At 30.4% G+C, this 11,913-nt stretch overlaps 3 protein-coding genes across 5 annotated transcripts; all 3 read left to right on the forward strand.

Annotated features, from left to right (window-relative positions):
• Positions 1 to 1,204: 1,204 nt before the first annotated feature.
• LOC8282482 (disease resistance protein RUN1) lies at positions 1,205 to 4,740 on the forward strand. Of its 3 annotated transcripts, none has more exons than XM_015721947.3 (4): positions 1,205 to 1,988; positions 2,275 to 3,343; positions 3,510 to 3,830; positions 3,972 to 4,740. In XM_015721947.3, exons 1-4 carry the CDS (start codon positions 1,501 to 1,503, stop codon positions 4,599 to 4,601), a joined length of 2,508 nt encoding a protein of 835 aa, XP_015577433.3. In that variant the 5' UTR covers positions 1,205 to 1,500; the 3' UTR covers positions 4,602 to 4,740. The 3 variants fall into 3 exon arrangements, with proteins under 3 accessions (XP_015577433.3, XP_048227153.1, XP_048227155.1); XM_048371196.1 differs by having other exon boundaries at positions 2,344 to 3,343; XM_048371198.1 differs by having other exon boundaries at positions 2,536 to 3,343.
• Positions 4,741 to 4,759: 19 nt separating this feature from the next.
• On the forward strand, positions 4,760 to 5,975 carry LOC125369247 (disease resistance protein LAZ5-like). Its single transcript, XM_048371258.1, has 2 exons — positions 4,760 to 4,807; positions 4,886 to 5,975. The coding sequence occupies exons 1-2, from the start codon at positions 4,760 to 4,762 to the stop codon at positions 5,384 to 5,386; spliced, it is 549 nt and encodes a 182-aa protein (XP_048227215.1). The 3' UTR covers positions 5,387 to 5,975.
• On the forward strand, positions 5,443 to 7,773 carry LOC125368601 (cytochrome P450 81Q32-like). Its single transcript, XM_048371259.1, has 3 exons — positions 5,443 to 5,513; positions 5,617 to 5,803; positions 6,969 to 7,773. The coding sequence occupies exons 1-3, from the start codon at positions 5,443 to 5,445 to the stop codon at positions 7,602 to 7,604; spliced, it is 894 nt and encodes a 297-aa protein (XP_048227216.1). The 3' UTR covers positions 7,605 to 7,773.
• Positions 7,774 to 11,913: the final 4,140 nt, after the last annotated feature.

An 11,913-nucleotide genomic window follows, 5' to 3' on the forward strand; every position in this document is an offset into this window, starting at 1 on the left:
AATATTGAAATTCATTATGTATGAATTATATGTTGATCATTTTATTCATAATTTTATTCATAATTTTATTCAAAATTTTGATAACAATTTTATTTTTGAAATTGAATAAGTTCATTTTATAGCACATTGAGCTTCATTATATATGAACACTAGGTTCATTATTTTATTCATAGCTTCGATAATAATTTTATTTTTGAAATAGAATAGATTCATTTTGTAGCACACTGAGGTTCGTTATATAATAACTATAAATTTATTATATTGTTTATAATTTCAAAAATAAATATATTTTAAAATAAAATAGATTTATTTTGTAGTACAATGAACCATATATCATTAATAGATGAATATAAAAATTTTATGTAATGAACATTTTATATGTGCATAAAATAAGTTAGTATTTATAAATTATAATGAACGAGTTGATTATCTATAAACTACGTGTTCATTAAAGTACCACTTAAGCTTCATTAAATATCTAACATAGTTTTATAGTATAAATTTATTATTTGTGGGTTATAATCAACAAGTTCATAATCTACTAGTAACAGGTTCATCAACGTATCACTTGAGGTTCATCAAATATATAACACAAATTCATTAATCATAGGTTATAATCAAGAAGTTCATCATACATATAAAATAAATAATATATTCATCAATAACAAAATCTATATAAAATATTAATTTTTTAGTTATAGACTTTAGTTTTATAAGATTTAAACTGTAGGTTTTTTAATATTTTTACATTTGTTTTTAAAAATAATTTACGTGATTGTATTGAAATACCATTTTAAATGAATATGAATATGTTTACAAAATAATAATTTTTGTAGAAATTTCAAACATTGGAAGATAAAAATTGAAAGCGAGTAAAATTATAAAGATTGTAATTTTAAGAATAGTAGAATGTATGTAAAATAAAAATATAAAAAAAATAAAAAAATTAATTTTTTAATATTAGAGAAAACAATTGTGTGTTATAGTTCAAATAAAAAATTATATATTGAGTTGACAATTTTTTTATTTTAATTTTAGGTAAAACTCTTCAATTAAGCCCAATTTTCTTTAAAAATCCACAGATAACAGCATTTCCTTAAAAAGAGGTTTCGATTGTAGAAATAACACGTGTTAATAGTCCTAGATATATATAATGCCAGATGTAACTGGTCCCGACATAACAGCAAATGCAGTGCTCGTACATGTTATCTTGAAATCTTTTGGGGCTATCATTATGGGCAAACTCACCCCAAAAAAAGACGACAATCTGGAAATCTGTCCTGACCACTGCTAGAGCTCGGCCTCGCGAGCAGATTTTTATTGAAAGTCAAGGAAGCAAGTTGCAGTAAAGTCAACCGAATTACTATCTGGGATCTTTCCTTCCCTCGCTTAACAAGTTTAATCATTGACTTGGCATTTCATGTCATGTCTATATAAATTTTCTGTCCTACCAAACAAACGAACACACAAGCAGGGAAGACATAGTTGTCAAGAATCAAGATGCCTTCTACTTCATCTTCCAATGTTCCCTCTAAAACAAGCTACGATGTTTTCTTAAGTTTTAGAGGTGCTGACACACGCCATAACTTGATCAGTCATCTTTATGCTGCTTTGTCTCGAAAACTTGTCACAACATTCATTGATGACCATGGTCTTGACAGAGGAGAAGAGATCTCACCAACTCTCTTGAAAGCCATTGAAGAGTCCAAGATTTCAGTCATCATTTTCTCAGAAAACTATGCGTCCTCGAAGTGGTGCCTAGATGAGCTGGTCAAAATAATGGAGTGCATGAAGACGATGAGTCGAAATGTATTGCCAGTTTTCTATCATGTAGACCCTTCTGATGTTAGAAAGCAGACTGGAAGTTTCGGCCAAGCATTTGGTGTAGTTAAGGAGAAATTTAAGGGTAGCATGGACAGAGTACAAAGATGGAGCACTGCCTTGACTGAAGCAGCTAATCTGTCAGGATGGGATTCCAACAATTATAGGTGATACATACCTCATTTACTATTTAAATTCACAATACTATTCACTAGTTCTACATCTTTGTCTGATTAGTTTTAGTTTTGATATATATATGACGAAATTTTATTTGATAAACTTTAATATTTCCTTAGTAATTTAAGTTTTTCAAGTCTCTTGGCTGAGGACTAGTTATCCCCAATTCTCACAATTGAGAATATCAATCAAGTCACTTCCTGAATGACAAGTTTTTTTTTTTAAATTTCTCTGGACTAATTACTTTGTGTTTTGGTGCTGATCACCTATTTTTAGGCTTGAATCTGAATTAATTGAGGGAGTTATTGACGAAATCATTAAGAAGTTGTATGCTACCTTTTACAGCATTTCCACTGACTTGGTTGGGATTGATTCACATATTGAGCAAATTCTGCCATTGTTATGTATTGGGTCGTTAGATGTTCGATTCATTGGAATCTGGGGAATGGGTGGTATAGGAAAGACAACTATTGCTGAAGCTATATTTAGTAGAATATCTGATCAATTTGCTGGTTGCTGTTTTTTGAGCAATGTTAGGGAAAAGTCATCAAAGCTTGGGCTAATCCATCTTAAAAGAGATATGTTTTCCAAGCTTTTAGGGGATGAGAAATTGAGCATAGAAATGTCCCATGCACTTCCCACCTTTGTTGTAGACAGGCTCAGGAGGAAGAAAGTTATTGTTTTTCTTGATGATGTGAATGATTCTGAACAATTAGAGGCTTTAGCTGGAAATCATGGTTGGTTTGGACCAGGAAGCAGAGTTATTGTGACAGGCAGAGATAAGGAAGTGCTTCAATGTAAAGTTGATGAAATATATAAGGTTGAAGGACTAAATCACAATGATGCTCTTCAACTATTGAGTATGAAAGCCTTCAAAGAAAAGCAGCCTCCAAATGATTATGCAAAGTTGTCAGAAATGGTGGTAAGCTATGCTCAAGGTGTTCCATTAGCTCTTAAAGTGTTGGGTTCCCATCTATACAAAAGGTCACAAAAAGAATGGGAAACCATGTTGAATAAACTAAAACAATTTCCTGATTCCAACATCCAGAAAATCTTAGAAATAAGTTATGATGAATTAGATCAGATGGAGAAGGATATATTTCTTGATATTGCATGTTTCTTTAAAGGATGTGAAAAAGAAAAGATTGAAGATATATTAGAGGGTTGTGGTTTTGCTGCAGAATGGGGAATACTTCGCCTAACAGAAAAGTGTCTAGTAACTATACAGAACAACAGATTAGAAATGCACGATTTAATACAGGAAATGGGTCTGCACATTGCTAAACGGAAAGGCAGCAGATTATGGAATTCCCAAGACATTTGTCATATGTTGACGACTGATATGGTAAGACAGGAAATTTACTTCTCTCTTTCTTTTTCCTTTTGAATAGGAAATTTGCTTCTCTTTGATGTAAGATATCCATTTTTCTTGGTCATATGAAATGTTGTCTTATGCCATTTTCAATAAAGACGAACTTCTAATATATTCTTTGCTCTTGATTGATTGTCAGGGGAAGAAAAAAGTTGAAGGCATATTCTTGGACATGTCTAAAACTGGAAAGATTCACTTGAACCATGCAACCTTCTCAAGAATGCCTATGTTAAGATTGCTCAAATTTTACAGGACTTGGCCTTCTCCAATGAACCAAGATGCAGTTTTTATAGTTAAATCTGCTGAATCAAATTGTCTTGAAGATCTTTCTAACAGGCTGAGTTTACTCCACTGGGAAGAGTACCCTTGCAAATCTTTATGTTCTAATTTTTTCATGGAGAACCTTGTTGAGCTTAACATGCCAAGAAGCAATATTGAACAGCTTTGGAATGATAATGAGGTATGCTTTAATTGTATATTTACTCAGTACATGTTTTCAGATTGATAAGAAATAACTGATCAAAATAATTACTTTTCACTCTACTATTTCCTCTCAAAACTTGAGCCATTACTGAAATATAAGTATTTATGTCTCAAGCAGGGTCCACCAAAGTTGAGAAGGCTTGATTTTTCTGAATCTGTGAATCTAAAGAGACTCCCAGATCTATCTTCAACTACAGACCTGACGAGTATAGAATTGCGGGGCTGTGAAAGTCTGCTTGAGATTCCCTCATCAGTTCAGAAGTGCAAGAAGTTGTATAGTCTTCATCTAGATAACTGCAAGGAGCTGAGGAGTCTTCCAAGTCTCATCCAGTTGGAATCTCTCAGTATACTTTCTCTTGCTTTTTGCCCAAATCTGAAGATGCTTCCAGATATTCCAAGAGGTGTAAAAGATTTAAGTTTGCATGATTCTGGATTGGAAGAGTGGCCATCATCTTTGCCATCGTTGGACAATCTTACATTCTTTTCTGTGTCTTTTTGTAAAAACCTCAGAAGCCTACCTAGCCTCCTTCAATGGAAATCTCTCAGGGATATTGATCTTAGTGGTTGCTCTAATTTGAAGGTGCTTCCAGAGATTCTGGTATGCGCAGAAACATTAAGAATAGGAAGAAGGTCCGGCTTGGAAGAATGGTCACCATTAATTCACTCTCTCAACAAGCTCACATACTTGCCTGCAAAATTGCAAAAACCTTACAAGTCTTCCAAGAAGTATTCATTTAAATTCCCTTGAAGAACTTGATCTCACTGGATGCTCCAATCTCAATAAGATTCCAAAGATTATAGGATACAATCTGAGAAAGTTAGTGTTAAATGAGACTGGAATACAAAAATTGCCCTCAACAATTAGTTAATTGTGTAAATTTGGGATGGTATGCACGCTTGAACATAATGGCATGTGCACAGCAGAGAATCAAAGAAATTGCCTCTGCTAAAACTGTAAGCATCTCACGCCTTCTATCTCTTTGTTCTCTACTTTTCTGAGACCTCATCTTTTTTCCTTTTCCTTCCACACAGAGGAACTATTTTGCTGTTGGTTTAGCTGGAAGTAAAACTCCAGAGTGGTTCAGCTATCAAAGCCTTGGATGTTCAATAACTACTTCTCTCCCTACCTGTTCCTTCAATACCATGTTCCTGGGTTTTGCATTTTGTGCTGTTCTAGAATTTGAGTTTCCTCTTGTCATTAGCGGAAACAGTAATTTCTACATTACATGTGAAAGCCGTTTAGAAAATACTAATGATGACATCCGGGATGACCTCAGTTTTAGTGCATCATCACTTGAGACCATCCCTGAATCTGATCATGAGTTTCTTTGGTATAGATTCAATTCCAGTGATCTAAATAGTTGGCTCATACAGAACTGTTGCATTCTCAGAAAGGCCTCGTTTGAGTTCAAAGCACAATACCGGTTTCTTTCCAATCATCACCCTTCTACAGAGAAGTGGGAAGTAAAGGTAAAAAGGTGTGGAGTCCACCTGATATACAATGAAAAATGTGCAGAATCCCATTGCAGGTGATAAAAACCAATGCCAACGAGTAACAGAAACCAATAGCAACAACAAGAGAAGCAGGGATGACTACTGCTCCAATCAGACCAATATCATTGCAGGTGGTGGATCAGGTTATGCAGAAGAGGAATCGCAGGCAAAAAGATTGAATGATATCTGCTCTGTGCGTGATTACTCTTCCAATGCTCAAGATGGAACTGATTATGAAGCTACTTTTCTTCCTTCAAGCTCCTCTAGTGAGTCGCTCCCCACATTCTATCAATTTCTTTGAAATCCAGTCCTACTCATCTACAGCCAGAATTTGCATTTACAACATGGAAATGGATTCAACTAGACATTGGTGATTCAAACTCTGCCTGCATCAATCCTTTGTCGTCCATATCTGTTCTGGTGCTGAAGAAAGTAACCACAGGATCCAACTTTATTGTAAGTCGACCATTTATAGCAAGCAATTGAATTGTCCATTATGTCATTAATTATTGTTCTGCTATAATCTTTTTGTGTGTGCAAGTCTTCCTTCTTCTATAATCTTTTGTTAGAGCACCTGAGATAAAGCCTGACTATCCTGAATCCAACAAATAATTATTATGTTACCATATATCATGCCCTCAGTTTGTTATACTAGCTTACAAGTTTGATTATTTCTAACAAGTTATGCTTGGCTAAAAATACACTCTTGGTCCCAAACTCCCTGGTATAACTCACACATAAAAGATCAAATTGAGTAATTAAAAGATCTTTGATTGCTCCTTTCTAAATTGGCTGCCCATTAATCAAATTGAGTATTTGTTTTATTCAATGGGCCAAAATATAAATAAATAAAAGAAGAGATAAATCTCCATAATTTTAGAAGAGAATTAGTCTCTTTCCATGTTACAATCTGTAATCTTTTTCTTTTTTAATTTCGAGAACAAAGAAAAGAAGGCGAAAGGCATTCGAATAATACTGGAATTAGATAAAAACAAATACTAGGAAACCAATGTAGGTACGAGTATATGAAAATATCTAAGAAGAGAAGACAAGTATATATAAACAAAATGAACGATGAAATTAAAATGTCTCCATGCCATTGCTGGATTGCAGAGAAACTGCTTTACAAGTTTTGCTCAATTTAGGGATGGAGATTACAGTTCTATATTTGGCTGTAGTTCTTTCCTTTATACTTCTTGCCTATAAGTGTTGGTTACGTGCAAGAATACAACACAGCAAAAACCTTCCACCAAGTCCTCCTGCTCTTCCAATTATAGGCCATATCCATCTTATCAAGCTACCCCTAATTGTTGTATCATCCCCATCCGCAGTGGAAGAATGCTTCACCAAGAATGACCTCGTTTTCCCGAATCGCCCTGCTTTAACCTTGAACAAGTATGTATCATATAATGCCACCACCCTTGGATCAGCCTTACATGGGGATCGCCGGCGGAACCTTCGCCGCATAAGTGTTCTTGAAGTTTTCTCATTGAATCGCCTCAACACATTCTCAGGCATCCGAAAAGATTACTAACTTCAGTAATCTATCAACCCTTTTTCTATTATAGATGTTACTATCTGAAATATTGCATCAACTCATCATATGTTTTTTAATGCATAGGATATTGTATTTGCTGGTACAGAATCATCAGCTGTGACACTAGAGCGGGCAATATCAAGTCTGCTTAATCACCCTGAAGTTCTGGAGAAGGCAAAGAAAGAGTTGGACATTCAGATTGGTCATGAAAACTTGATGGATGAATCAGATATAACCAAATTATCATATCTTCGGAATATCATAACAGAGACATTAAGATTATATCCGGCAGGTCCAGTTCTTCTTCCACATTTATCATCTCAAGAGTGCAGTGTTGGATGGTATCATGTAGAACCCAACACAATGCTTCTTGTTAATGCATGGGCTATACATAGAGATCCTGAATTATGGGATGATGCAGTTAAATTTAAACCTGAAAGGTTTGAGAGTATTGCAGGCCAAATTATAGGTACTAATGATCAGGTCTACAAGTTGATGCCTTTTGGCTTGGGAAGAAGGTCTTGTCCTGGAATGGGTCTTGCCAACCGTGTTCTGGGGTTTGCTTTGGGGTCTATGATTCAGTGCTTTGAATGGAAAAGGGTAAGTGACCAGGAAATTGACATGTCTGAAGGGGTTGGACTGTCCATCCCTAAGGCTGAACCATTGCAGGCCATGTGCAAGGCGCGTGGTATCATGAAGAAAGTGGTGCCTTCTCTTTAAAGCAGATCAATCTAATTCTGCTTTTTATTTCTACCAGTAATGCTTTTCATTCATGGCCTAAACTTAACTCATTATGCCACGCAAATACATGTATACCTATAATTTTCTTAATAATGATTAAGCATAAGCAATATCTATAACTAAAATAATGCAATACTCTACTTTTTCATTGTCTAGTCCATAATAATCCATATTTATTTATTTTTTAATTAAACACAGATTTAATTTTGTTTAGTTAAAATTCATAAATTTATAATTTTCATTTTGTAAATTTAAAATTTATGCTCTCAATAAAGTGAAAATTAATTTAAATTATATATAATTAAATTTGTATAAATTTGGTTGTCGTTGAATTAAATTTTAATGAAATAAATAATTTTTTTTTTAAAATTTATATTAATAAATCAATATATTTAATAATATTAAATTTTTTCATTAATTTTATTTTATTTTTTATTTTTTTCAAATAAAATAATCTTTTTAATAAATTTCGAATGAACATAAATTAATTGGCCAGTACATAGCAAATTGACTGATTTTGTCTATTTCGGGCTCACTTTTCAATCCAAAAATAGTCTCTATCGTAGAAACATTAGGAAGAAAAAGAAACAAAAGTCGCTATTTTTATTATTTATATTATTATTTATTGTGAATAAATTTGAATGTTCAATTTGAGTAAATAAATAGATAAAATAATAAAATAAAAAAGAAAAGTTATGTAGTTTAATGGAATATTGTACGTCAACAAATGAGGAAGAAAGAGAAAAAATAATACATAAATTAGACCGAAGAAAATAAAAAAGAAAAAATAAGAGAAAATTACAAATTTGGCATGTTAACTTTTTAAGATTTTTTTATTTATTTTAGTGTCTAAATTTCTTCTATACAATTAAGTATTTAAATATATTAAAAATATTCAATGTAGTATTTTTAGTCGGTTTTACATATTAATATAATTATGTGACTTGTTTTATACAATAAATTGACTTAAATGTAACTTTTTAATATAATTTTATATTTTTTTTATTTTTTCTATCTGTTTTTAGGAGTATCTTTTTTAAAAGATTTCATTTACTTCTCAGAAAATTAAAAAGATGACAATGATAAATTTTTCTTTTTTATTTATCGAAAAAAAAGAATTAAAAGAAAATTAAACAGTATTTTTTGTTCTTTTACTTTCTTACATTCACCTAAAAATCTCTCCCTTCAAAAAAGAATAAATAAAATTAATCTAATATATTTGTCCTTGTATTGTTGAAAAAAAGATCTAATAGATATAGAAAGAAGTTAAGAAAAATAAGAAAATAAAAGAAAATAAAACTTATAAATATTATTTTAATATGTAAAACCTGTAAGAGACACTACAATATACATAAATCATCAAGTTCATATACTTTGACTGAATAAAAAAAATTTTAAACACTGAAATAAGAAAATAGAAAAATAAAAAATAAGACATCAAAATTTGTAATTATTTTAAAGAATAATACTCAAATTCTTGAACTTATGCATCTTTCAAACTCACTCTATAAATGTACACAAAAAGAAAAGCTAAGAGGATGAAAATGAAACTTGGATACATGAGAGACTAAAATGAGAGATTAAAACTCAAAAGGGACCTCCCACATGGTAGAAGCCTTAACACTTCCATTGCACTCGCAAATTCTCTCTACCTCACATGCACCCTCATGCACATATAAGCAAGAGCTTGATTTATACTGGCTGCGAAACTCTTTAAAAAACAAGAAAATTTTTGCTAAATCAATTTATATATTAATTATTTATATTTATTAAAAAATTATTTTTAATTTTTTTAAAAATTATTATAATTACAAATTTAATTTTTTATTTTTAAAAGTGAATTAGTAACTATTACTTCTAATTCACCTTTAAAAATTGGAGGATTGAACATGTAAATTATGGTGATTCTCAAAAGTTCTTTTTTATATTTATTAATTTTAAATAGTGATTGTGTATTAATCATTCAATAATTTAGTGTAAAACGTGTATATATATGTGTATGTGTCTCTAATATTTGATGCAGGATATATACTTTGTTTTAAATAATAATTACCAAAAGAAAGTTTGCAGCAAAAAACCATCTCTTATCTTTTCATGAAAGCCTAATTAGCCATTTATACGAGTAACGATCTCTCCATTTCTTTATATTTATTATTAAAGGCAACAATTCGCTTTTAGGTCGAATAAAAAGCTTGAGCTTGAGAGCTCTATCTTCTAATAACTAAATACTTTTATATATCACTGGTAAAAACTTTATTTACGTAATGCATATTCAAAATAATCAATAAAAAAAAAAAAAACTAGCTTAGTTAACGAGGTATGTGTATGCCAAATCAACCCATTTCTTTATTTTTTTCAATAAAATGAAACCGGTCCATTTAAATTAATAGAGATTTATCCCCTCAAGTTTTGTCCAATGCACGTTAAAAGACTTGTTCATAAACAAGAACAGCATTTGATGCTGTTTTCAAACAACTTGGAGAATGAAATTTTTAAAAAAAATATTCCATCTTCTATTGAAGACCATAGAAAAGTTCGAGAAAAAAACTATTATTTTAATTTTTCCCAAGAGTGGTCGTAATCTTCTTTATAAAGATATTACAAAATGTAAAAATTGTGGGTTAACCTCGCAGAAGTTTATTTTAAATATGCTAATCGATATGGCCTATGGTCAATGAGTTTTTATATGGAGCAAATTGACATTTAAGTAGAGATGGCAAACGGATGAGTCTAATGAGATTCGGATGAGATTATTTTAGCTTTTGGATTATTTTGGATTTGGCTATTTCGAATTTGGGTCTTTTTAGATTTAGATAATTTTGAGTTCGGATAATATTGAGTTCTGCTAGTTTCAGGTTCGAGTTATTTCGGTTGGTCCAGGTTCAGATCTTTCTAGCCTGTTTCCTTTTCGGATTTGGATAATTAAGTTTTCAGTTTAAGTCGAATTCAGATAAAATCTAGTTCGGCTTGTCTCAAATTTTTTGGTCGGATTTTAGATTAATTAATTGGATTCAGATTAAATTTTATGATTAATTTATCTGATTTTTTATTCTCATAAATTTTATCTAGTAAATTAAAGATCCGAAGTTCAAATTTATGTATTGTAGTGGACCATCTTCTGTCTTATATTTGTATAGCCGCCTCTTTGTTCAACTATCATTTTTGTTTACCTTAAATTTTTTTTAAAATTAAATAATAAAATAAAAATACAAGTTTTATTAATTTAAGAATAATTAACTTAATTATTTAGTTTATTTATGAAATTATTGTAAATTAAAAAAAATTAAATTCAAAATAGTGTTAACATCAAAATTTTATTCAATTAATTTTTTCATTATCGATTAAGTTTATGACTTTTATAAAAGAAACCATTTATAACTATTAGTTTAATTTTTTTACTCAATGTATAATTTTACTTTCAGTCTCAAATATTTTTTTTACATAAATATAACATAAAATAATTTCATCTTTTTTCTTTTTTTAAACTAAATTACAAGATTGTTAACTTCAATTATTTTATTTAATTATCTTTATTTTTTTTTGATATTATATGTTATTAATTCAAGCTAATTATTTTATTTAATGATTAAAATTTTTAAAATAATTTTAAGAAAAAATCAATTATATATTATAATTAAATGTCACCAAAATACTATTTTATTTTAATAAAAAGTAATATTTAGAGTCATTTTGAATTTTGAATTGGATTATGTCGGTTATAGATTCAAGTATTATCGGGTCTCAGATCATGTCAATCTCGGATTCAAATCATTTTGTGTTCTAGTTGTTTTCAATTTTTTGATTGTACTCGAATTTTGAATCACTTTAGTTTTGGATTGCTATGGGTTTGAGTCATTTCAGATTTGGACGGTTTCGATTTCTAAGTTATTTTGAGTTTGAGTCTTTAATTTTACATTAAAATTCAGGTTCACAAGGATTAGATTTCGAGCGAATCGGATCAGATTTCCAAATTCATATAAAGCTCGGTCATCTCAACATTTAAGCCTTTAACCAACTTTACCCGGAATTAGTATGACTTGGATAAACACATATCACAATTGAAGCTCACTATTATTTCCACCCTCTTCCAATTTTGATAGGCTATATGTTCTTCTAGTCGATCCAAAAATATAGACTATTTTTTATTTTTAATTGATAATTTAAAAATTAAATATCTAAAATATTCTTTATTAGTTAATATGAATATCAACATCTGTAATTAATTTTAACTCTTTTTATTTTAAAATACAAATTACTAAATAATTTCTTTTCAAATTTTAATGGAAAT

The sequence above is a fragment of the Ricinus communis genome, chromosome 2 (assembly GCF_019578655.1).
Source record: "Ricinus communis isolate WT05 ecotype wild-type chromosome 2, ASM1957865v1, whole genome shotgun sequence".
In the NCBI taxonomy this organism is placed as follows: domain Eukaryota; kingdom Viridiplantae; phylum Streptophyta; class Magnoliopsida; order Malpighiales; family Euphorbiaceae; genus Ricinus; species Ricinus communis.